At 40.0% G+C, this 27,889-nt stretch overlaps 1 protein-coding gene across 7 annotated transcripts in view; it reads left to right on the top strand.

The window, feature by feature from the left end:
- ide (insulin-degrading enzyme) overlaps positions 1-27,889 on the top strand; it is a 133,205-nt gene that overhangs the window by 61,376 nt on the left and 43,940 nt on the right. For all 7 annotated transcript variants that reach the window (XM_041209437.1, XM_041209436.1, XM_041209435.1 and 4 more), the window contains 4 exons: positions 5,917-6,061; positions 11,043-11,153; positions 17,736-17,856; positions 21,603-21,694. In XM_041209437.1, the coding sequence (XP_041065371.1) occupies positions 5,917-6,061; positions 11,043-11,153; positions 17,736-17,856; positions 21,603-21,694 (469 nt within the window). The remainder of the gene's footprint in view (positions 1-5,916; positions 6,062-11,042; positions 11,154-17,735; positions 17,857-21,602; positions 21,695-27,889) is intronic.

Raw genomic sequence — 27,889 nt, 5'->3', positions numbered from 1 at the left:
TCTATGCTGACTCTTCCTAATCAACCCATATTTTTCTGTGTGAATACTAATTCTATCCCGAATAATTGTTTCTAGAATCTTGCCGGCTACAAGTTAAACAGACTGGCCTGTAATTGCTGAGCTTATCCTTACCTTTTTTAAAAGGGTGTAATGTTTGCAATTCTCCAGTCCTCTGGCACCACCCCTGAGTCTAGAGAAGACTGAAAGATTATGGCCAGTGCCCCTGCAATTTCTTTTCTCACTTCCTTCAGTATCCTTGGATGCATCTCGTCTTATTATGGTGCCTTGTCAACTTCGAGTACCGACAGTCTGTTCAACACTTCCTCCTTATCAATTTTGAACCCTTATGGTGACAGTTTTTTCGTCTTTAACCATGGCCTGGGTAGCATCTACCTCCTTGGTAAAGACGGATGCAAATTATTCATTTAATACCTTAGCCGTGGCCCCTTTGACCATACGTAAATTCCCTTTTAGCCCTACTCTTCCTTTTACCACCCTTTTTTTATTATGTATGTGCCTATAGAAGACTTTGGGATTCCCTTTTAATATTGCTGCCAGTATTTTCTCACAAATCCCTCTTCTCCTTTTTAATATGCTTTTTCACCTCCCCTTTCGTATCCCTCTTGGTTCTCAATTGTATTTTCTACCTGACACCTGTCATGAACGTGCTTTTTCTTAATTTCAATCTCCTTTTTCATCCAGGGAGCTCTGATTTGTGTGTCCCACCTTTTCCCTTTCGATGGAATATACCTTGACTGTGCCCGAACAATTCTATTTTGAAGGTAGTCCATTGTTCAGCTACAGGTTTTTTTTCTTCTACCAATCTCTTGTTCCAGTCTCTCTGGCCCAGCTCCGTTCTTGCCCCATCGAAGTCTGCTCTTGTCCAGTTAATTATTTTTACTTTGGATTGCCTATCGTCCTTTTTTATCATCATCCTAAAACTTACGATACAATGATCACTGTGTCCTAAATGTTCCCCAGCTGACACTTGATCAACTTGGCCGGCCTTATTTCCAAGAACTAGGTCCAACAGTGCGTCTCTTCTTATTCGATTGGACACATTGCTGTAGTAAATTCTCCTGAACACAATCTAGGGACTCTTGCCCCCCGCCTCTGCCTGTTACACTACCACTTCGGGTAATTAAAGTCCCCCATTATAATTACTCTATAATGCTTGCATCTCTGCACTTTCCCTGCAGATTTTATTCTTCTATGTCCTTCTCACTATTTGGCGGTCTATAGACCACACCAAGCAATTTAATTGCATCCTTTTTGTCCTTAGCTCTAGCCAAATTGATTCTGTCCTTGAACACTTTGTGACATCCTCTTTTTCTCCAGTACTGCAATGCTCCCCTTAACCAGTACTGCCACCTGCCTCCTTTTCCATTCTTTCCTATGACTTCTGAACACTTTGTACCTGGGAATATTTAACACCCAGTTCTGCCCACCCTTGAGCCAGGTCTCTGTTATCACCACAACATCATATTTCCACATTGCAATCTGTGCCTGTAACTCCAATCTTATTTACTGTACTCTGTGCAATCACATACATGCATATTAACCCTGATTTAGATTTTGTTATTATCTCCCTTGCCCTGACTTTACCTGTTAACTTGCTATTCTCTACACTAGTGCTATATGTCCCTCCTAGCATTTTGTGCACCCCAGTATTCCTTTGTAACATTTTTTCTTGCTTCCCACACCCCTGCCGAGTTAGTTTAAAGCCCTCCCAACTGCAAAACGCTGTGCAAGGAACTCTGTCCCAGCTCTGTTCAGGTGCAACCTGTCCGGCTTGTACAGGTGCCATATCCCCAGAGCCAGTCCCGGTGTCCCAGCAATCTAAAGCCCACCCTCTCTGCACCATCTTTCCAGCACGCATTCATCTGCTTGTCCTCCTACTTCTATACTCACTGACAGGTGGCACTGGGAGTAATCCGGAGATTACTAAAGTTAAGGTTCTACTTGCTAAGTTTCTACCTAGCTCCCTAAATTCTGATTGCAGGACCACATCCCCCTTCCTATCTAAGTCATTGGTACCAATGTGGAGCACGACCTCTGGCTGATCACCCTCCCCCAGAAAAATGTTCTGCCGCTGCTCTGTGACATCCTTGACCCTGGCAGCAGGGAGGCAATATACCATCCTGGAATCACATCTACAGCCACAGAAACGCCTGTCTGTTCCCCTAACCAGTGAATTCCCTATCACTATAGCTCCTCCTTTCTTCTTCCACCCCTTCTGTACAGCTGAGCCGCTCATGGTGCCATAAACTTGGCTCTGACTGCACTCCTCTGAGGAACCAGCGCCCTCACCAGCTTCCAAAATGGAAAACCGATTTGTGAGTGGGACCCCAGGGGACTCCTGCACTGACTGCCTGTGGGGTCACCTATTTCCCCCTCTGTCTCCAGGCTCTTAAGCTGTGGTGTGACCACCTCTCTGAACGTGCTATGTATGTAGCTTTCAGCCTCACTGATGCGCCACAGTGACTCTAGCTGCCGCTCAAGGTCTGAAACCCAGAGCTCAAATTTCTACAGCTGACAGCATTTCCTGCACATGTGGCCAGCTAGGACACTGGTAGCGTCCATGACTTAGCATATATTACAGGACACACATTCCACTTGACTAAGCTGCCCTGCCATGTCTTAACTCTACTTCCCTTACATTGACTTCATTCTACTTTGGATTATTTATATTACTTAATTATATTCGCCCTACATTTCCCTTATTCCTGGCGCTTCACAGTTAAACCCAAGTATAGCAACTTAAAAAAAATTGCACTTTTCTAATTTACTTACACTTTTGTAATTTACTCACCAGTTCCTACTTACCAAGGCTTCTGCTCTTCTTTGAACAAAGGTAGAAAAGGGAAGGAGCACCTCCTCCCTTAACGTTATAAAGTAAATATAAATGGGATTTTAGATGTGTAAATGGAATATCTGTTCTCATTTAGTGTAAATAAGTTTAGCCTGTACGTTTCAATTTTTAGAAATGATCTTGTTGAGCTTTCCGACAAAACAAGTAGTTTTTTCTGTTAAGCCTGAAGTACTTGGTCACACTTGATTGGATAGTGACACAGTTTTTAATATTGTTGGAAATTCATAACAATTGTTATTGCTTCATTTGTCGTTTTTGTTTTGGGCCGACTGCATAAGTGTTTGAACTATCTGAATGTGGGACAGCAGAGAGTGTCAATAGATTGAGCTGTGCTTTTCACAGTGAAAAGAGCAGGTTTTGCTTTATGCAGAAAGATGTAGTTGAGCAATTTGATTGCGAAAAGGCTAATTGATATATATAGTTGTTTATTTCTGTCTGCTTGCTTGATTCATTGCATGGCTTTCTCTGTTTGGGGGAGATAGAAACTGGCAAACATGGACCCTGAAGACAGTTGCACCTGCCTTCTGCAATTTGCTTGTCTCATAGAATGATTTGCTTCTCATTGGCGCACACTTCATAAAGTATAAGGAACCAACTAAGTCATGAAGCTTATTTTAGCAATATGGTTTGTAGCTACTGGTAATGCATGTAGAAATTTATCGGACTAATTGATGTTTTATAACCATATGAATAAAGCAACTAAAGCTAGCATTGCATGTTTATTTTTTGATAATTTTAATATAAAACATATCTTCCTCAGCAATACAACTGACTAAATGTTTCTTTTGCATTCACCTGTTAAAATCCAACTGTGAGCTGACACTTGAGCCTCAGCTCTTTTAAATGGAATTTCATGGCGAAAAAGGAGGCAAGATAAACAGGGTTAACATATTCAATCTTATCTTCATGGTAGAAGACACTAATAGCATTCCAAAAATACTAAATAATCAAGAGGCAAAAGTGGGGAGGAAATAAATACAATAACTATCACTTGAGAAAAAGTACTAGGGAAACTAATGGCGGCTAAAGGCAGATAGGTCCCCTGGACCTGATGGTTTGCATCCTAGGATATTAAAAGAAGTAGCTACAGAGATAATGGATGCACTGGTAGTAATTTTCCAAGAATCCTTAGATTCGGGGAAAAGTCCCAGAGGATTAGAAAACTGCCAATGTAACACCTTTATTCAAAAAGGGCAGGAGACAAAAACAGGTAACTATAGGCTAGTTAGCTGAACATCTGTCATTGGGAAAATGTTGGCATCTATTATAAAGGAAGTAATAGAGCATTTAGAAATGCATAATATAATCAAGCAGAGTCAGCATGGCTTCATGAAGGGGAAATCGTGCTTGACAAATTTATTAGAACTCTTTGAGGAGGTAAGAAGCAGGATAGATAAAGGGGAACCAGTAGATGTAATATATTTGGATTTCCAAAAGGCATTCAATAAGGTACTGCATATAAGGTTACTTAATAAGATAAGAGCCCCTGGTGTTGGGGGTAGTATATTAGCATGGATAGAGGATTGGCTAACTAATAGAAGACAGAGTTGAGATAAGGGGGGGCATTTTCAGGGTGGCAATGTGTAACTAGTGGAGTGCCACAGGGATCTGTGCTGGGGCCACAATTATTTACAGCGTATATTAATGACTTGGATCATCAATCGCCCAAGTTTGCAGATAATAAAATAGGTGGGAAGGCAAGTGGTGAGGATGACTAGAGTCTACAGAGCGATATAGACATGTTAAGTGAGTGGGCAAAAACTTGGCAGATGGAGCTTAATGTGGCAAAATGTGAGGTTATGCACTTTTGATAGGAAGAATAGAGGAGCTGAATATTTAAATGGAGAAAGACTGCAGAAAGCTGCAGCACAGGGATTTGGGGATCCTTGTGTATAAATCCCAAAAAGCTAGCATACAAGTTCAGGTAATGGGGAAGGCATGTGGAATGTTGGCCTTTATTTCAAAGGGAATGGAATATTAAAATAAGAAAGTCTTGCTAAAACTATACAAAGCACTATTTAGACCACACCTAGAATACTGTGAATAGTAGGAAAGATATACTGGCATTGGAGGCAGTCCAGAGAAGATTCAATAGGTTGATCCTGGGTATGGAGTGATTTTCTTATGAGGAGAAGTTGAGTAGGTTGGGCCTGTACTTATTGGTGTTTAGAAGAACAAGAGGCAGCATTGTTGAAACATAAGATTCTTAGGGGCCTTGACAGGGTCGATGCTGAGAGATTGTTTCCCCTTATGGGAGAGTCTAGGATCAGAGGACATAATCCCAGAGTAAGGGGTTGCCCATGTAAGACAGATGAGGAATTTCTTCTCTTGAGGGTAGTGAGTCTATGGAGTTCTTTACTGCAGAGGGTTGTAGAGGCTGGGTCATTAAGTATATTCAAGGCTGAGATTAATTTTTAATCGGTAAGGGAATTGAGGGTTGCAGGGAAAAGGCAGGAAAGGAGTTGAGGATTATCAGATCAGCCATGATCTCATTGAATGGTGGAGCAGACTCGATGGGTGGAATAGCCTACCCCTTCTACATCTTATGACCTAAAGAAATAATGTCAGCAAATGCAGTATTCGGGTGAAATTGTACATCATATCACACAGCCTTAAGACAAGGTTTTAAACTGATCTTTTTTCTCTGTAAAGCATATTGACACTATAAACCTCAACACAACATCGGCATTCCATAAACCCTTTTTTCTCCTATTTCCAATGTATTGCACAAAGTGAAATGTCTTATTATTTGAAATGCACAGACATTAAAATGACTGCGATTGCAATGTCCATTGTGTTATTTAAATATGCTCTGCTGTTTTCATCATTTGTATAGTGAGTGGGAAGAATTTATTACATGGAAAATGTTTTGGGTAATATGTTTATCAAATGTGGCTAAAGCTTAATATGTTCTTGACTAAAATTTGGAAAAATCAAATGCTTACTCATTTGCATAGCTGTATTGGCAGGCAAAAGTATTGACTTGTGTTTCATGAATTAAATTTATAGGAGTAGATTCTAATGTTTGGTATATTTTCTTCCAGCCCATTTGCTTATGTGGATCCCTTACATTGTAATATGGCCTATTTGTATCTTGAACTACTGAAAGATTCTCTCAACGAGTATGCATATGCAGCAGAGCTAGCTGGCTTGAACTATGACCTACAAAATACAATCTATGGAATGTATGTAAGTACCCAAATTCAGGCGATGGTAAAGCTCCAGAATTATCTTCAAGTTTTAGTTTCTTTTTTGTTTGCGCTTTTTTATTTTGCCACCCAAGTCCTCTTCCCCAACCCATATGGTAAAATATTTATTTCTTTCCTTCCATCAAGTAGGATTATTAGTTTAGCCATGAGGCTGCATATACATACTCTTCAACCATGTTTGCTTGGTCTGTTGTAATGTCATTGTTGACTATCAGCCTGCTTCCTGGGGGTTTATTGCCACATTTTATCTTTTGTTCTCTTTGTTAGTCGCTACATTTATGCTGATCCTCTTCATTGCAACATGACATACCTTTATATCAGGTTATTGAGAGATGATTTAAAAGAGTATACATATGCAGCTCGCCTCACTGGGCTGGTGTATGCATTAGTTCCAGCAATGAACTCAATTCTTGTAAGTAGAGCAGGAAGATATTCTGGCTTGAGATTGAAGTGTTTAAGGATGCACAAGCTGCTTGCAGTTCATAAATGAATTTTAAATTGCATGTTTAAAATGAACTAACAAGCCTGAAAGATGCATTTGGATTTGCAGTGTCTTGCAACTATTCAAGGTTGAAGACGGCGGACTTATTTAATGTGGCATAAAGTGGTGAATGATTACAAGTGGGGGAGTACAAAATCAAATTTGTCTGTTAGTTTCCATCGTTTGTAAACTTTTGACATTCCAATATGTTGGTGCCAATATCTCAAAGCCCCACTGAGCAACATTTGAAAACTATATATTTTTAACTTTGGATATAACATTGAAACTTGAGATGCACTACTTCCAATCCTTCATACCCATAAAGCCTCACTGTTTATTTTCTAACCACCCATACTGCTACATTTTATGTTTGAATTCCCCTTATCTAATCACTTACTACTTCAAAACAGATTATCAAATATGAATTTAAAATCCATTCTGGCTGTTCTTGATTATCCTATGTCTTCAGATGCTCAATTTAATTTCATAAGTGACATTAAACTGGTCTATAATTCATTCATTCACCGATTTTAGTGCCTTTTCTTACCTCTAGGCTTGACTATTCTGATACACTGCTGGCTGGTCTCCCATGTAAACCTGAGGCCATCCAAAACTCTGCTGCTTGTGCCCTAACTTGCACCAAGTCCTGTTCATCTTTTTGCTCATTGATAAAATGTCTTGATTTTAAAATTCTCATACTTGCTTTCAAATCCCTCCATGTGCTTATTTAACTCTGGCCTTTTCAGCATCCCTGATTTTAATCACTTAGACCCTTTAGCTCTGGAATTCTATCTCTACACCTCTCTGCCTTGCTTTCCTCCTTTAAGACACTCCTAAAACTTAGCTCTTTGACAAAGCTTTTGATTAGCTGACCTTATGTGGCTCGGTGGCATATGTTGTTTTATGACTGTGAAGTATCTTTGCTCTTTATTTATGTTAAAGGTGCTATATAAATAAGAACATAAGAAATCTGTGCAGGAGAGGACCATATGGTCAGTCCAGCCAGCTCTGTCATTTACTTTCCGGCCTGATATCCAATCCCTTGATTCGCTGAGACACCAAAAATCTGTCTATCTCAGCCATAAATATATTCAATGCTGGTGCATACAACCCTCAGAGGTAGAGAATTCCAGAGTCACAACCCCTTGAGTGAAAAAAAATTTCTCCTTGTCTCAGTCCTAAATGATTGCCCCCTTTTATCCTGAAACTGGTACCCTGATTGTTCTAGATTTCCCAGCCAGTGGAAATAATGTCTCTCTCTACTGTCAAGCCCCTTCATAATTTTGAGTATTTCAATTAGATTAAATCTCATTCTTCTTAACTGCAGAGAATACTGACCCTGTTTACTCAGCCTTTCAACACACAACAACCCTCTCATCCCAGAGACTAATCTAGTGAACTTCCTCTGAACTGTCTCCAATGCAAGTATATCCTTCCTTTTAAATGTAGAGGTCAAAATTGCACCGTATTCCAGCTATAATCTCACCATTGCACTGTAAAGTTGTAGCAAGACTTTATTTTTGTACTCAAATCCCCTTGCAGTGAAGGCTAACATGCCATTTGCTTTCCTAATTGCTTGCTGTACTTGCATGCTAGTTGTCCCTTGTACAAATGCACCAAAGTCTCTCTGAACATCAACTTTACTAGTTTCACGCTTTTTAAAAAACACACTGGATATTCCTATGACCAAAACTCATAACCTCACGTTTCCCTATGTTATACTCCAGTTGCCATCTTGTTGCTCAGTCACTTGACCTGTCTATATCTCCATTGTAACCCTTTTGTTTCATAGCTTGCATTCTCATGTAGCTTCGTATCATCAGCAAACTTACATTGCTATATCTTTGTCTGAGTCACTAATGTAGATTATAAATAGCTGAGGCCCCAGCACTGATCTTTGTGGCAGTCCGCTAGTCACAGCTTGCCAACTTGGAAAAAGTCCCATTTATGCTTCTTCTGTCCATTAACCAGTTGGCTATCCATGCTAATATATCACCCCCAATTCGAGTCCTTATCTCGTGTATCAATCTTTTGTGTGGCACCTCTTTATTGAATGCCTTTTTGAAATCCATCTACTGGTTCCCCTTTATCTATCCCACTAGTTAGATCCTCAAATATTTGTCAAACAGGATTTTCCATTCGTAAAACCGTGTTAATATGTTTTAACCATACTACACTTTTTTTTCTAAGCATATTTGTCAAGACTTCCTTCATAAAAAGATTCCAGCACTTTACCGATGACTGACATCAAGCTAACTGGCCTGTTGTTTCTGGTTTTCTGTTTCCTCTTTTCTCTTTCTCCCCCACCCTTTTATTGAATAGCAGTGATATTATTTGTTAACTTCCAATCTGCTGGGACCATTCCAGAATCCAGGGAATTTTGGAAAATTTATAGACATTGCATCCACTAGCTCTGCAGCAGTCTCTTTTAGAACCCTAGGATGTAAACCATCAGGTCTTGGGGATTTGTCAGGTTTTAGTCCCTTGAATTTTTCCAATGCTTTTCTCTGCTGATATTAATTTCTTGAGTTTCCTCACTCTCATTAGCTCCTAGACTACCTTCTATTTCTGGGATGTAAGTTTTAAGTTCTAATAATGAACTGGTTTACACTTGTCTCCCACTTTTTGACCAGGGACATTACATTGGCTATCTTCTAATCCTCTGTTGCAATTTATATTACTGTGCGGCACATCGTTTTTTGCCCTCCCTCAACTCATGGCCATGCGGTGTGTGGGTGTGTGTGTGTGTTCACTATTGTATGTATTACTCAAATTCACCATGCAGTAAACCTTGTTTACTGACTTTTATAGTTACTAAGCATCTAATGAACATTAACAATACGGCCATGATGCATATTTCTTGAAAATGAAATTCTTTTTGTGCGGTGAATTGGGAGAAGGGGATATGTTATTTTGTTTGTGCTGAACAGACCAAACTTTGGCTCCAATTTTACATCTGTTCAAGGATAATTATTTATGGATATTATGTTTATTGTGAAATAAATAATAAATACCATTTAAAATGTCATGAATACACTTGAACTCCTGACTATTCCTCAGGAGTATGGAATTATGGAGATAATTTTTGTCCAGCTGCTCCCTCTACTTTTAAGTATGAGTGAGCCATTGGTTGGGTGGGGGTGCAGGGGTGATGCTGATGGTGGGTGTTTGAAAGCCAAAATGTCCTACAAACTCCTGGATGTTTCCTTATTCTAAATTTTGGGCATATTCAAGTTCATGCAAGTAGCCAGAGCTCCTGCCAGAAAGAGATAATGACGACATCATCAAACCAGATGATGCTTATTTAGTCTGCACTTATTTATACAATAGCCTATTGATCCATAATTTCTTATGTTCAGATCACATTTGTCCAAAAATTTAGTTCCATTAATTTTTAAAAGTTACAACATATCCTTGATGAATATTCCAGCTTAAGAGCTGGTTGTGATCGTAGGTGGGTGATATAGTTTAAGGTATAATGGGATAACCCATGGTAGGAGGACCAGAATAAATATTACCCATTTTATACTTCATAGTTATGAGCAGAGATTATTTGGAGAAAAAATATTACCAACCTAATAGTGACAAGTGTGTCAAAAGGGAATGCTTGCTGTCTCAACTTTGTATGAATATTTTTGAGGACCGACAGTTTGACTACAGGCTCCTGATGAGTTTCACTATTGACAACTCTCTCTCTCAGACAGAAACTATCCAGTAACAATTACTCTCTGCTGTTGTATTCCTTTTAATAATCAGCATAACTCCACTTTTTATCGGTTTACTCTGTTATTTCCTTACATAACTCCTATTTGCCACAATGTTTGTGACACCCGTGAACTCCTGTCCTAATTTTGATATCCAAGTGGCCCAAATAGTGTTTCAGGCAAGCACTCCATATCTCATATAGGTTTAGTTCCATCTATTTATGCCTTGAAATATACAAAGTTTCTTGTTTTCCTAGATACCTCGTTTGTTCAGAATTCAAATTTTTTTTGTCATTCGATTTGACATTTTGCACTATTTTTATGTTCAGCCGCATCACTTAGTGGAATAGGAAATTTGTAATCAAAATAGTACAACATTGATTGGCAGTTTCCCTACTTGCCTGAGTTGCCGTTCTGTTATGGTGCTGCAGGGGAAGAGAAAATTAATTGTAATATTTTCAGCTCGCTCTTGCATCTTAGCTTTTGGGATGACTTTCAAAGAAAACACAACTTTGGCTTCACACATTTTTTGCCATCTGAAGAAAGTGCTGGTTGTAAAATGGTACCATTCATTTCAAGCTGTAAACAGTGATTTTTGAATATGCTTCACTCTATTCTGTAATTTGTAAAAGTGAAAATAAATTTGTTTTTAAAGTAACTGGCAAATCTGCCAGGCATACAGTAAGTTTAGGTGATAACTGTTCAGTGCCTTTGTACTTTAGTTCCGGCTGCTTATTTCTTGCCTGCAAAACCTCTATACTCTCCTTTGCCAACAGCTGGTTGTGAAGGGCTACAATGACAAGCAACACATAATTCTCAAGAAGATAATTGAGAAGATGGCCACCTTTGACATTGATGAGAAACGATTTGAAATAATCAAAGAAGCTGTAAGTAGTACATTTTATCAAATGTTTTGACATCACGAGCAAATCCAAATGTTTCAATTAACAGAAAATTAAGTTTTTTTACTTTGGTATCCAGTTTAGATCAAAAGCTAAGCAGGTGAAGAGTTTGATCTGTCTATATTTCAAATGAACAACTGATGGAGAACATTTACTTGAAAGATTTGCTTAACAAGCAACACTAATCAAAACTTCTAGATACTTTGCATTCTCATAGAGCATTTGAAAAGAGTTACGGAGAATTGGTGTAACAAAATTTGATTTCATCCAAACTTGCAATTCAAAAAATCTTGTATGCCGAAGCTGAAACGTTGGGATGTTTAGTTGGCAGATCATTATCATCTATGATAATTTATAAGAAATTTGGGCCATCATTCTTAGAAATGTTTTGGAAGAAATTCCTGAGAGGCAATTTAGTTCATTTGTTAAGGAATGAAAAGGCACTGGGTTCTGCGAATGTCATTTCTAACAGGATCTAAGTTTAAAATAAAAACAAAAATTGCTGGAAAAACTCCACAGGTCTGACAGCATCTGTGGAGAGGAAGGCAGAGTTAATTTTTCGAGCCTGTATAATTGGATATCAAAAACAGCAAACTTTTTATAAAAATCCATACATCAGATCTGTTCTCTGTTCATGTACTATGGTTAAAATATGGGAAAGTTCAATCATTTGTTTAAATAAGATCTTTGCAATGCACAGTAATTATTGGAATTCTGGTGATATATCACCGTTCCTGTATTGTGTGCTACTGGCTACCATTTGGATTGGATCAGTCCTTGTCATGTATATTTAAGAAAATTAAACACACAAAATGCTGGAAATACTCAGGTTTTTATTTTCATGGGATGAGTGTTGCTGGCAAGGGCAGTATTCCTAATTGCCCTGGAGAAGCTGTTGTGAGCCACCTTCTTGGACACCACCTTCTTGAACCGCTGCAGTCCATCTGGTGTAGATACACCCAATGCTGTTAGTGCTACAGGGGTTTTTGACCCTGTGACAGTGAAGGAACGGTGATATAGTTCCAAGTCAGGATGATGTATGGCTTGGACAGTACTTGCAGGTGGTGATGTTCCATGCATTTGCTGCTCTTGTTCTTGTGATAGAGGTGTTTGATAGGTGCTGTTGCATCTGTGGAGAGAAACAAAGTTAACATTTCAGGTTGGTGACCTTTCATCAAGTTATGACTTGAAACCTTGTCCTGCTTTCTCTCTCAACAGATGCTTTGTGACCTGAGTATTTCTACCATTTTGTCTTTATTTCAGAGTTCCAGCATCCACAGCATTTTGCTTTTTAGATGAATATTTCTGCTTACAAAATTATTTATTTTGGTTCTCAATCCTTCTCCTCCCTTGTAAGTAACATGAAGGTTAATAGTAAAAGCTTATAAATATGTTAAGAGGAAGAAAATGGCTCATGAGCAATATGGCTCCATTCAAGACAGACGCTGGTCATACTCAGACAACAGGATAATGGCATTTGTTGAGCATGTATTTTTGTTGGAATCAAAACAAGTAGATTAAAGAGATATTGGAGAAAATGTGACTTGGAATAGGTAAATCTCCAGGATTCAACAGTTCCACTCCATGGTATTAATAGAAGTAGGTGAAGAATTTGCAAAAGCATTCATCACAATCTTTCAAAATTTCCTTGCTTTTGATTTGTGGTGTTAGATTGAAAGCTTGCTGATGTAACTCCTTTATTTAAAAAGGGTGGGAGGGAGAAACCAGCTAACTATAGGCCAATCAATTTAACATCAGTTATGAATAAGCTACTTGAATCTGTCATTAGGAGTGGTGAGTGAACACTTCAGGAAATATAAGATGAACCAGCCTAGCATTGCTTAAGGGTAAGACATGTCTGACTAAACTAATTGAAGCTTTTGAAGAGATTACTAATAAGATATATAAGGAAATATGTATGTTCTCTCAATGAATTTCAAAGGGATTTAGTAAGGTTCTGAACAAGAGATTATTGGCAAAAATTAATGTGCAGTATTTATTGGAGGTAGTCTTTTGACTTGGGTTTGGAAATTTGTTGAGATGGGAGACGGTGAGGATAGTGGGCAAGTTCTGATTGAAGTGATGTGGCAAATGCTGTTAGGGAGGGAGTCCTAGGATATTGACCCAGTGCCATTGAAGGAATAGTATTTGAGTCCGGATGATTAGCTTGGAGGGGAACTTCCAGTTGGTGGTCCCATGTGTCTGTTCCTTGTCCCTTGTCCTTCTAGATGGTAGTGGCTGTGGGTCTTGAAGGTGCTGTCTAAGGAGGCTTGGTGAGTTCCTGCAGTGCACCTTGCAGATGGTACACACTGCTGCCACTGTGTGTCGGTGATGGAGGGAGTGAATGTTTGTAGATAGCGAGCTGCTTTGTCCTGGATGTTTTTGAGCTCCTTGAGTGTTGTGGGAGCTGCACTCATCCTGGCAAGTGGAGAGTATTCAATCACACTCCTGACTTGTGCCTTGTAGATGTTGGACAGGCTTCAAGGAGTCAGGTGAGTGACTTGTTGCAGGATTCCAAGCTTCTGCCCTGCTCATGCAGCCACAGTATTTTTATGATTAGTCCAGTTCAGTTTCTGGTCAATGGTAACTCTCAGGCTGTCGATAGTGGGGGATTCAGTGATGCCATTGAATGTCAAGGGGTGACGGTTAGATTCTCTTGTTGGAGATTGTCATTACCTGATACTTGTGTGGCACAATTATTACTTGCCACTTGTCAGCCCAAGCCTGGATATTGTCCAGGTCTTGCTGTATTTGGACATGGACTGCTTCGGTATTTAAGGAGCTGTGAATGCTGCCGAACAGCCCCCACTTCTGACCTTATGGAAGGAAGGTCACTGATGAAGCAGCTGAAGATGGTTGGGCCTGGGACACTATCCTGATGAACTCCCACAGTGTTGTCCTGGAACTGAGATGATTGACCTTCAACGAATGCAATCATCCTTTTATGGTAGGTATTACTCCAGCCAGCAGGGAGTTTTCCCCCTGATTCCCATTAACGTCAGTTTTTGCTAGGGCTCCTTGATTCTCCACTTGGTCAAATGCTGCCTTGATGTCAAGGGCAATCACTCTCACCTCACCTCTGGAGTTCAGCTCTTTTTGTCCGTGTTTGAACCAAGGCTGTAATGAGGTCAAGAGCTGAATGGCCCTGGCGGAACCCAAACTGAGCATCCGTGAACAGGCTGTTGCTTAGCAAGTGCCACTTGGTAGCACCGTTGATGATCCCTTTCATCACTTTACTGGTGATTGAGAGTAGACTGAAGGAATGGTAATTGGCTGGGTTGGATTTGCTCTGTATTTAGTGTACAGGACGTACCCGGGTAATTTTCCACTTTGCCAGATAAATGCCAGTGTTGTAATTATAGTGGAACAGCTTGGCTAGAGGCATGGCGAGTTCTGGAACACAAGTCTTCAGAAATATTGTCAGACCCTATAGCCTTTGCAGTATCCAATGCCTTCTGCCGTTTCTTGATTCGAGTGATTCGAATTGGCTGAAGACTGGCATCTGTGATGCTGGGCACCTCCAGAGGAGGCTGAGGTGGTAGTGCCACACAACACCATGGAGGGTATCCTCAATATGAAGACTGGATTTTTGTCTCCACAACGACTGTGTGGTGGTCACTCCTGCTGATACTGTCATGGACAGATGCACCTGTAGGTTGGTTAGGACGAGGTCAAGTATGCTTTTCCCTCTTGTTGGTTCCCTCATTATGTGCTGCAAACCCAGTCTAGCAGCCATGTCATTTAGGACTCGGCCAGCTTGGACATTGAAGTCCCCCACCCAGAGTACATTTTTTTGCCCTTGCCACCATCGGTGCTTCCTCCAAGTGGTGTTCAACATGGAGGAGGACTGATTCATCAGCTGAGGTGGGCTGGGTGCAGTATGTGGTAATGAGCAGGGTGGTTCCTTGCCCATGTTTGACCTGATACCATGAGACCTGATGGTGTCTGAGATGTTTTCTGTAAGGTATGTTTCTGAGAGTATGACTTTGTCAAGCTGTTGCTTGAATAGTCCGAGACTGTGCTCTCAATTTTGGCACTAGCCACCAGATGTTAGTAAGAAGAGTTTTGCAGGGTCACTAGGGTTGTTTGATATTGTGACCGATGCCAGGTGGTCTGCCCGGTTCCATTCCTTTTAGACTTTTTAGTGGTTTGATACAAGTGAGTGGCTTGCTAGACCATTTCAGATAGCAGTTAAGAGTCAACCACATTACTGTGGATCTGGAGTTACGTATAGGCCAGATCAGGCGAGGACAGCATTTTTCCTTCCCTAAAGGGCTTTAGTGAACCAGATGGGTTTTTCCAACAATTGGCAATAGTTTTATGGTCATCGTTAGACTTTTAATTCCAGATTTTTATTGAATTCAAATTCCACTCTCTGCTTTGGTGGGATTTGAACCCGGATCCCCAGAGCATTACTCTGGGTCTCTGGATTATTAATCCAGTGACAAAGGGAGTTCAAGGCAGCAGTGATCATAACATAATTGAACAGTTTGAGGGTGAGAAGTGTGGGTTTAATACTAGTGTTTTAAGCTTTTTAAAGATAATTGCAAGGATGTGAAGACAGAACTGGCTAAAGTGAACTGGAAAATTTGGTTAAAGGATGGAATAGTAGAGGTGCAATGCCAGACATTTAAGGAGATATTTCATAACACTTAGCAGTGAGACAATTCCAATGAGAGAGATTCTAAGAAAAGGATACACCCTCTGTAGCTAAGGAAGTTAAAGATGGTATCGAATTGAAAGAAAAAAAATACAATTCTGCAACTATTATAGTAGGTCAGAACATTGGGCAAAGTTTAAAAAAAAACAAACCAACTAGAAGAAACATGAAGGAGAAATTAAAAGTGAGAAAGCTTGCTAAAAAAATAAAAACAGTAAGAGTTTCTGTAACTATTTAAAAAGGAAAAGAGCAACTTGAGCATTGGCCATTAATGAATGGAGATAAGGAAATGGTGGAAGCGTTGAACAGAGTTTATCACTACAGAAGACAAAAATAACAACATCACGGAAATAATTGTAAATCAAGAGGTCAAAGGGAGAGAGGAACTCGAAACAATTACAATTGCCAAGGAAAGGGTACTGAAAACTATTAGAACTGAAAGCCGAAGTCCCCAGGACCTGGTGGCCTTCATCTTAAGGTCTTAAAAGATGCAGCTGCTAAATTTCCTAGGTTCTCAAAACGTCCCATCAGATTGGAAAATAGCAAATGTGGTCAAGAAAGCAGGGAGACCGAAAGCAGGAAGCCACAGGCCTGTTAGCCTAACATCTGTCATGGGGGAAAATGCTAGAATCTATTATTAAGGAGGTTATAGCAGGGCACTTAAATCTTAATGCAATCAGGCAGAGTCAACATGGTTTTTGAAATAAAAAATCATGTTTGACTAATTTATTGGAGTTTTTTGAGGAAGGAACAAGCAATCAAGCAATGTGGATCAAGAGGAACTAGTAGATGTGGTGTACTTGGATTTCCAAAAGGCATTTGATAAGATACCACATCAAAGGTTATTACACAAATTAAGAGTTTGTGGTGTAGGGCATGCTGTGTTAGCATGGATAGAGGATTGATTGGCTAACAGGAAGCAGAGAGTAGGGATAAATGTCATTTTGGTTTGGGAAGCTGTGATCAGTGCTGGGGCCTCAACTATTTACAATTTGTAACAATTACATTTAGACCCCTCATTCAATTAGGGTCAATAAATTTGCAGATGACGCCAAGATGGGTTAGAAAGTAAGTTTGTGAAGAGGACATAAATGAGCCTGCAAAGGGATATAGGTTAAGTTAGTGGGCAAAAATTTGGCAGATGGAGTGTATTGTAGGAAAATGTGAATGTGTCTACTTTAGCAGGAAAAATAGAAAAGCACTGTACTATCTGCAGTACAGATGGATCTGGGTTTCCCATACATCGAATCACAGAAATGAATTGCAAAAAGTTAGTATACAGGTACAACAAATAATTAGGAAGACAAAGAGAATGTTATTTATTTCAAGGGGTATGGAATATAAAAATAGGCAACTTTTGCTACAGTTGTACAGGGAAATGGCAAAACCATATCTGGAGTGCACCGGTTTCGTCTCCATATTTAAGAAAGGATATGATAGCATTAGAAGCAGTTCAGAGAAGGTTTACTCGATTTGATTCCTGGGATGAAAGGGTTATCTTATGTGGCTAGGCTGGGCTTGTATCCATTGGGGTTTAGAAAAATTAGAGATGGTCTTATTAAAACATACAAGGTCCTAAGGGGATTTGACGTGGTGGGTACTGAGAGTCTTTCCCCTGGGGGAGAGACTAGAACTAGGTGACTGAGTTTTAAAAATAAGGAGCCTCCCATTTAAGATTGAAATAAGGAGAATTTTTTTTTCTCAGTCGTTTGTCTGTGGAATTCCCTTCCCCAGAGAGTAGTGGAGGCTGAGCCATTGAATATTTTTTAAAGGTTGAGTTAGATTCAAATATGGGGGCCATATCTAAACTTAAATTAATTCATTTGTCAGAGGTATTTAACCTTACTTGGAGCAGGGTGAGATAATGACCGTTATTTAATTGATTTTTTTATTCCTTTTTATTTTAGTATATGCGATCCCTGAATAATTTTAGAGCGGAGCAGCCTCACCAGCATGCTATGTACTATCTCAGACTGCTAATGACTGAGGTGGCATGGACCAAAGATGAACTTAAGGAAGCACTGGAAGGTAGGAACTTTTTTGAATTGTAAATGCAATGCAAAAATTGGCATAAAACAAAATAGTTTAAAATTTTATCTGTTTGAATACATTTCACGTTTGAAACCTGTTGAGATTATTATACAATATGATTAATAGTCACTTTTCTTTTTCATGTGCTCATCAAAGTGAGGAATGCACCTATTTTAGGTCCCTAGGTAGCAGTAACAAACACTCCAGGTTAGGTATGGCAGTGCCAGATGCAGAGTAAAGCTCTACTTTGCTCCAATAACATACCTCAGAAAAGCACCCACTCTCCCACCAGTGTGACATTTTCCATTTCCTGAACTAGCAGCCTGAGACCTATGAATGAGTTAGCCCAGCAGGCAAACTCACTAATTTGGCAACCTTCTATAACCACAGATGTATAGAATTTCCATTGCATAAGTCTAGATTGATTTGAACCAGAGGTGAAAGACTAGTCTCTCGCCAACTATGCTATCCTGTGCGATCTTTGTGCATATTTATGGGACAGAAAACTGTATCAAGCAATGGCTATTGAATTCAGATGTACATAATTCAAGAAATTAACACTTATAGATTTTTTTAACTTGATTTGTGTTAGGCTTGCCGCTTTTGCAAAACTCCACCATTCACACTTCACTGAAGAAAACAAGAACAAAATTAATTGGGGTGAAAATATACCAATGCAGAAATACTTGAGTCAGATGTATCTTTTATTATTTAAATGATATTGCAACATTTAAATCCACTTCCCATAAATTGGAGTTCAGAAGGATGAGGGTGATCTTATTGAAAGATGTAAGATTCTGAGAGGGCTTGACAGTGGATGTTGAATGTTTTTCCTTGTGGAGCAATCTAGGATTAGGGGGCACAATTTCAGAACATGGGACACCCATTTAAGATGAAGATGAGTAATTTCTTTGAGGATAATTAATCTTTGGAATTCTCTACCCTAAGAGAGCAGTGGAAACTGTGTCGTTGAATATGTTCAAGGCTGAGTTAGACAGACTTTTGATCTACAAGGGAGTCTAAGGTTATGGGAATCAGGCAAGAAATTGGAGTTGAGGCCACAACCAGATCAGCCATGATCTTATTGAATGGCGGAGCAAACTAGAGGGGCTGAATGACCTACTCCTATTTCTTTTTTTCTTATTACTGCGTGGTAATGGACTGCCTTGAGTTTCAGGTTAATGTTGCCATAACTACATTTATAAACCCTTTCCAACCCAAAAAATGCAAGCAAGCTAAAATTAGATCATTACCAGAATGTCTAAATCTCAAGATCAGCACAGTAGAATTCTTCAGGATATGTGTGACAGTCTGCTACTTTATGATGGCAGTATTATATCAACTATTCTGCTGTGTATTCTGTTGCTAAGGTGGTATTGTGTGGAACTTGGTGACACTTGGGAGCACTTGGATTCTCTGAGCAGCATTGGAGCCAGTACTATGAAAGCTGCACAGTGCACTTAAGCATGGCTTGTGTTGCAGAGGCCAGAGTGTCTAAGGTGCTTATTGGCCCTAATGAGGGTAGCAAGCACCATGGGACTTGGAACTCAGTGCACAAGCTATAAACCAGACTCAATAGGTCCCTGGTTTTCCTTTGTGTGCCTGCCTCAAAATGGTAGAGTCCCTGAATAATGCTGCAGCTCCACAGAGCCTGTTTGAAATGAATACTAACCGGGAGGTTCCCCTTTAAATGGGGAAAAATAATCGGCACCTCTGACACAAGTGCAGCAAGAATTCTGATATTATGACAGAGGAAAGGTTATTGATGAAGCAGCTGAGGGTGGTTGGACTGAATGTTATAGCAAAGATTGTCTGCAGTGATATCCTGAGCCTGCAATGATTGACTTCTGCAACCATTTTCATTTGTGTTAGGTGTGACTATTGAGAGACTTTTTTTCCAAGCTGGTAGCCTTTTCAACATTTACTTCAGTTAGTTTGTTCGTCAGGATCTTTACAGTAACAACCAAAACATTTGGGCCCAGAATGAAGCAGTGCACATATTGTTATAGGGAAGATGAACTAACCATGAATAAGAATTTTTAATTTACATGGCCCCTACATGTTCCTTCTAGACTCTGTATGGCCGCGAAGCAACCTGGATGATATGCAGGCAGCATACAAGTAATGCACTTTAACATAGTGCACATGTATGGCTGAGCAAAATATTTAAAGTTACTACGCATATAAATGAACAGATTGCACAAAGAAGGATGTTGCCCCTGGGAAATCTCTCGTCAACTTCCCCCACTATAAAATTTAGTAGGATTACAGTAAAATTGTTGAATTTAACACTTAAGTCATAATGTTATGCACCACAGCCGGAACACTACTTGTCACTTTATCTGATTACTTTTTATTTGCAGTATGTAATGAAATGTTGCAATTAGAACCAAAAGGTAACTAACATGGCTAGCATTTTAACTTGCCCATATAGTTTCTTCGACCAAAATCTTGCAAACTATATTTAATTGCATTCAGTAGTATGTGCCGAAGAACCATTTTCACTGAAATGGTGTTACTGCATCTTACTCGTTTAAACATATATAGGGAGGTTTTTAAATTGTGCAGTAATATCTATTGATAGAAATTAGATGCAAGCCTTTCATTTTTTTCTCTATTAAGACCATATGACATGGGAGCAGAAATTAGGCCATTCGGCCCATCGAGTCTGCTCTGCCATTCAGTCATGGCTGAAAAGTTTCTCAACCCCATTCTCCCGCCTTTTCCCGTAACCTTTGATTGTATTGTACTTGAGTTGTATTTTAATTTGTGACAGGTGGCTGAAAAGGGGATTTTTTAAAAAAATTCTCTCTCACAAGGTGAGAGTTGCTGGCTAGGCCAGCATTGTTACCCATCCATAATTGCCTTCAAGAAGTTGGTGAGCTGCCACCTTGAACTGCTGCAGTCTATGTAGTGTACGTACATCCTGTGCTGTTTGGGAGGAGTACCAGGATTTTGACCCAGCGACAGAAGGAACGGCAGTACAGTTTCAACTCAGGATGGTGTGTGGCTTGGAGGGAACTTCCAGGTGGTGGTGTTCCCATGCGCCTGCTGCCCTTGTCCTTCTAGGTGGTAGCGGTTGTGGGTTTGGAAGGTGCTGTTGAAGGAGCCTTGGTGAATTGTTGAATGCATCTTGTAGATGGTACACACAGCAGGCACTATGCGCCAGTGGTGGAGGGAGTGGATGTTGAAGTTAGTGGATGGGGTGCCAATCAAGTGGGCTGCTTAGCTCATAATGTCATTTGTATGCTCAGCAATTTAAGCAATCTTAGTTACAGATTGAAGGAGATTTAAAACCACTTTGTCCTTTTAGTCTATTTATTTGTGCAAGTAAGCTCTGATGCTCCATCTACAACATTGTTTCATGATTTCTTTTATTTATGAAATCCATAAAATACTTCTCGCCATCACTGCTCAAGCTTGTTTTTCTGTGCTATCAAACAATGGTCTTTGAATCCAGGTAAGATGTTATATGAATTCGAAGCATAGTGAATGCAAGACAATTGACAAGTGTTGTACATTGGGGAAAACTCAGCTTTGAATTCATGATAGGTGCACATTCTCATTTTCTATATAATGCTTTGTGCCATGCTGTGTTGGTTCTCTGCAGCAATGATGTGTGTGTATGTATATATATATATATATATTTATATATATATATATATATTATATATATATATATATATATATATATATATTCTTTAGATGTGTGATTGATTTAGCTGTCTAAAAATCTGTTCCAGATGTCACTCTTATTCGCCTCAAGGCCTTTATACCTCAACTGTTGTCACGGCTGCACATAGAAGCTCTTCTCCATGGCAATATAACGAGACAGGTTAGTTAGTTACCTTCAGTTGTACTAATAGAAAACTTTTTCTTTGTTTGAGGATATTACCTATAGTTCACAAAATTCATGTACCATTTAATGAGGGAAATTGTTACTTAATCTCCCATGCATTTCTAATGCAATAGTTTTTCAGTCTGACACTAGGAGTCAAATTTGTTGAAATGTTTTTAACAGCAAGAAGAAAAATAGCATCATCTCCTTGATCAGTGTACAGCCTCAAAAACAAAACTTAATACACAAGTAAAATTAAGTTTGTGTTCAATACAATAGAATAACAGAATTGTTACAGAAGGAGGCCATTCAGCCCATCGTGTTGTCAGGTCTCCAATTGCTGCAGTCCATGTGGTGTAGGTACACCCACAGTGCTGTTAGGGAGGGAGTTCCAGGACTTTGACCCAGCAACAGTGAAGGAACAGCGATATATTTCCAAGTCAGGATGATGAGTGGCTTGGAGGGGAGCTTGCAGGTGGTGGTTCCCATGCATCTGCCCTTGTCCTTCTAGATGGTAGCTGTTGTGGGTTTGGAAGGTGCTGTCGAAGGAGCCTTGGTGAATTGCTGCAGTGCATCTTGTGATGTAATAGTTTTTCATTCTAACACTGGAGGTCATTTCCCCACCTTCCCCCTGTAGCTCTGTACATTGTTCCTTTTCCGATAATAATCCAATTCCCTCTTGAATGCCTCGATTGAACATGCCTCCACCACACTCTCAGGTAGTGCATTCCAGATCTTAACCACTTGCTGCATGAGAGAGAGTTTCTCCAAGGTCTCCATTGCTTCTTTTGCCAGTTACCTTTAAATTTTATATCTCCTCATTCCTGATTCTTACACTAGTGGGAATGGTTTGTCCGTATCTACTTTTGTCTAGACTAGTCATGACTTGAATAACTATTAAATACCCTCTTGACCATCTCTTCAAGAACAGCCCCAACTTCTCGAATATATCTACATAACCAAAGTTCCTCATCCCTGGAACCATTCTCGTGAATCATCTACTTTCTGGGAAAGATGTGAAGGCATGACAAAGTGTGGTGCCCAGAACTGAACACACAACTCCAGTTGAGGCCATACCAGTGTTTTATACAAGTTTAACGTAACCTCCTTGCTCCTGTACTCTATAATACCCCTATTAATAAAGCCTAAAATAGTGTGTTTTAATATTAGTGTTGGTTTGTTTGCAAGAATGAGTAATTCATGCCATGTTCCTAAAAATTATGCAATGTATTTTAGATAAAGGTTGTCATCTGATGACACAGTATGACAAACCATAAATGATTGATTAGCATTTGTTTTGACAGCATGTCGCTATTTGGAAAGCATTTTCAAATGAAACAACAGTGTGGCCTTGTGTTGTGTTTTCTCTCTAATACAAACTCAAACTATAAAATTCAGCAAAGGTAAATGAAGTATAACTTATGGTAAAATTAATCTTCTAATGTAGTTCATACAACTTACTATAATACCTTGGCTTTGATCCATCTTTATTAGAGGACTACAGTTCCTCTTGATTCCCTATACATGATGCCATAGGAGATCAACTATATACTAAAAGTATTGGTAATTTGCTTACAACAAAATTGACATCGAAATTTAGAATTGAATTTTTTTTAATTACAATGAAAACATGAAGTGGCACTGAACTTGCAAGTTATTGTCTCTGCTCCATTAAATTCCTTAATCATTTTGTTAGGATTATAGAATGTTTGCAGTACTACAAGTTTATACTGTTCTGCTTAATACTGTAAGGGACAAAGTGACTGCTTTGTAAAATGTTTAAGTTATTAAATACTTCAGAATTATTTATTTAATCACAATGGACTTTGGATAATGGAATACTTCACTGTAGAGGAAGTTCTAAAAATAAGGTTTTATTTTGAAGTTGGAACAAATTGCAAGAAGAGCAGCACATCACTTGACTCACATTAACACCCTAGCCAATCTTCAAAATTAAAATTGCTGTTACAAATTGCGTTTTGTCTTGACAAATGTCAAAGCTGTGCCAGTAACTTTGCAATAACAATGAGCTCTCATAAATATATCATTGATAGAAGCAAGAATTTTTTGGTAGGAGTCCATATATGTACAAAGAACTGAAGCCACTGGAATGTCATGAGATTGATATTTGCAGGTTTATTGGAAAAGAGCGGAGGAGTGGGAGTAAGTGGATAGCTCTTTCAATGAGTTGACACAGGCACAATAGGCTGAATGGCCTGTGTCCTGCAAGATTCTATAAGAGCTCACTCATACTAATACTTTGGCAGCTACATGGTTCCTTGGATCTGGACTGCTGTCTCTAGTCTCATCAGGAGATGTTAATTCTAAAAATGACCATTGTGCCTGTGTAAGAGATCAGCCATTTGATTTTAATTATGTACTGCTCTTTCTGAACTGATCAAGTTGTGCCTTGTGTCATCTGTTGATGTTGAACCTTTAGTAGAATATTGTAAACAATTGAATTTAAGCAATAAAATTGATTCATTATTTTGAGCACAGGACAAAGGCATTCCGAAATTATATAGCATTCTTTTGGCACAGGAATTCACCTTTTGCATGTAATCTTTCAGTTTTATAGGTGCCTAAACAAGTAATAAAATAGGACCTCTGATGTTTACGCTGTTCATTATTATACTATTAGCTTGGTTGCTGATAGAATCAACAACGCTATAAAATGAACGAACACCCAGCTCACAACTGGAAGAGATGCTGATAACCTACATCTCTGATGGCAGCATCACCTCTGATAGCAATACCTCCACTTGCCTTGTGAAATGGCCACATTTTTGGTGCAGCAGGTTGAGAAACAGAACTCTTTTTTTTCCCCCAAGTCTTGTGCAGGCCAGTGAAGCATTTTAAAAAGTTTGTTGATCAAGTAAGATACTTTGCCCTGCCATCAAGAAAAGTTGAGCTCCCTATAAATGAGACAAGTGATTTTTGAATAATGGCCTATGTGTTGCATTCGAACTATTCTTGCACTATTGCAAAACTGTTACCCCAGGAGGTATAGCATAAATCTGTAAACCGTTTTCTTGTTCCTTATTGCCAAAATCTGGGATTTTTAAACCTGGTGACCTGCTGGAGTTAAACTGAAATGAACAGTTGCTAATTTTCTTTGTTTTTCTCTCCTGGAAGCTTTGACTCCTTGTTGGGTAAGGCTCCATGAACTTCAGTTATTTATTGGCACCTTATTCAAGTTTATCCTTCTTGATCACAATCAAATGGCAATGGGTTGATTTTCTCCCTCCCACCCACTCCTCACTAACCCAAGGACTTTGAGGCCAATCATATTACATCAGGTGAGATCTGATTCAGCACTGACTATGGAAGATTCTTGGTCTTTTCTAGGCTAAGTGAGGAAACTGGTAAATGCATCTGGGATGTGCAAAACTCTTTTTCAATTAATGTTGCTCTTTGTGTGTTTCATCCATCATTGGTTTTATGGCACAGCAACTTTTTTTTTAAGGACCGCTACAACATTTGAAATAGAACATAATGGAAAACTTTGCTCACCCTAATGCTGTGGAATCCAACTGAAATGCATAAGGAGAAAAGACACTTTTCTGGAAAAAAGGAGAAAAAAAAACACTGCCAATTTTGTCTGTTCAGCCTACTGCTTCCAATGCATGTGTTCTCCGTCCTATCATAGACTGTACCCATTCATGAGGGAATGTAGATATTCATTTTTTTGTTTTTGCCTCCAGGACAAGGAATGGTGGGTAAGTGCTGTAAATAGCAGCATCACACTTGAATGGGTGGGCCAGATAGACTGCTGAAAGCTAAGTTGAACCAGACAGGTTATGCCCACTTTCTCATGCGTGTTCTGTGACATTTAGAGACTCATGTTCCTTTTGTATGCCACCAATGAGCTGCTGGTGAGTGAAACAGTTTTGCAGATTGGTGGAAGGCAATATATTTTCCAGCTTTCATTTTGGTTTGAGGAGCCAGAGGTCTATAAGCACAGGAGGTGCATTCCTCCTTTTCAGGATTGTTATTTGGGCGGTTCAGTGTCTGCTACACATGGGAAAAGCCTGCACACTAGTTTTCCACCCATTTGTACCTTGAAATTGTAGTCCAGATCCTATGCACTTTGTAGGATGCCAATTTGCATATTACTAGTTGCCTCCTGAAGCAGGCCCTCTGGTATTTCAGCAAGATAAAGCAAAAAACTGAGGATCTGGAAATCCAAAATAAAAATACATGGAAAAACTCAGGTCTGGCAGCATCTGCAGAGAGGAACATAGTTAACGTTTCGGGTCCGCATGACTCTTCAACAGAACTAAGTAAAAATAGAAAAGAGGTGAAATTTTAAGGTGGGATGTGGTGGGACAAGTAGAGCTGGATAGAGGGCCAGTGATAGGAGCAGATAATCAAAAGATGTCACAGACAAAAGGACAAAAGTGTTGAAGGTGGTGATATTATCTAAGGAATGTGCTAATTAATGGTAGAAAGCAGGACAAGCAAGGTACAGATAGCCCTAGTGGGGGTAGGGTGGGGTGAAAGGAAGGGATCGAAATAGGCTAAAAGGTAGAGATAAAACATGCCACAGACAAAAGTACAAAGAGGTGTTGAAGGTGGTGATATGATCTAAGGAATGTGCTAATTAAGGTAGAAAGCAGGACAAGCAAGGTACAGATAGCCCTAGTGGGGTGGGGTGAAGGGAAGGGATCGAAATAGGCTAAAAGTTAGAAATAAAACAATGGATGGAAATACATTTAAAAATAATGGAATAGGTGGGAAAAGAAAAATCTATATAAATTATTGGGGGGGATCGGAAAGGGGGTGGGGATGGAGGAGAGAGTTCATGATCTAAAATTGTTGAACTCAATATTCAGTCCAGAAGGCTGTAAAGTGCCTAGTTGGAAGATGAGGTGCTGTTCCTCCAGTTTGCGTTGAGCTTCACTAGAACAATGTAGCAGGCCAAGGACGGACATGTGGGCATGAGAGCAGAGTGGAGTGTTGAAATGGCAAGCGACAGGGAGGTCTGGGTCATGCTTGCGGACAGACTGAAGGTGTTCTGCAAAGCGGTCACCCAGTCTGCGTTTGGTGTCTCCAATGTAGAGGAAACCGCATTGGGAGCAATGAATGCAGTAGACTAAATTGAGGGACGTGCAAGTGAAATGCTGCTTCACTTGAAAGGAGTGTTTGGGCCCTTGGACGGTGAGGAGAAGGGAAGTAAAGGGGCAGGGGTGGCACCTTCTGCGGTTGCATGGGAAGGTCCAGTGGGAGGGGGTTGAGGTGTCGGGGGTGATGGAGGAGTGGACCAGGGTGTCCCGGAGGGAACGATCCCTGCAGAATGCCGTTGGGGGTGAAGGGAAGATGTGTTTGGTGGTGGCATCATGCTGGAGTTGGCAGAATTGGCGGAGGATGATCCTTTGAATGCGGAGGCTGGTGGGGTGATAAGTGAGGACAAGGGGGACCCTATCATGTTTCTGGGAGGGAGAGGAAGGTGTGAGGGCGGATGTGCGGGAGATTGGCTGGACACGGTTGGCCCTGTCAACCACCGTGGGTGGAAAACCTTGGTTAAGGAAGAAGGAAGACACGTCAGAGGAACTGTTTTTGAAAGTAGCATCAGAACAGACGGAGGCGAAGGAACTTAGAGAATGGGATGGAGTCCTTACAGGAAGCGGGGTGTGAGGAGCTGTAGTCGAGGTAGCTGTGAGAGTCGGTAGGCTTGTAATAAATATTGATGGACAGTCTGTCACCAGAAATTGAGACTGAGAGGTCAAGGAAGGGAAGTGTCATGGATGGACCATGTGAAAATGATGGAGGGGTGGAAATTGGAGGCAAAATTAATACATTTTTCCAGGTCCAGACGAGAGCATGAAGCAGCACCGAAGCAATCATCGATGTACTGGAGAAAGAGTTGTGGGAGGAGGCCTGAGTAGGACTGGAACAAGGAATGTTCCACATACCCATAAAGAGACATGCATAACTGGGGCCCATGTGGTTGCCCATGTGGTTACCCATAGCCACACCTTTTTATTTGGAGGAATTGAGAGGAGTTTAAGGAGAAATTGAATTACCTGGAAAAACTCAGCAGGTCTGGCAGCATCGGCGGAGAAGAAAAGAGTTGACGTTTCAAATCCTCATGACCCTTCAACAGAACTGAGTGAATATTAGGAGAGGGGTGAAATATAAGCTGGCTTAAGGTGGGGGTGGGGGGGGTTGGTTGTAGGGACAAGCAAGCAG

The sequence above is a fragment of the Carcharodon carcharias genome, chromosome 17 (genome assembly GCF_017639515.1).
Source record: "Carcharodon carcharias isolate sCarCar2 chromosome 17, sCarCar2.pri, whole genome shotgun sequence".
Classification (NCBI taxonomy): Eukaryota; Metazoa; Chordata; class Chondrichthyes; order Lamniformes; family Lamnidae; genus Carcharodon; species Carcharodon carcharias.
Note: the sequence above shows the minus strand (reverse complement) of the source record. Positions and strands in the feature narration are given on the sequence as shown.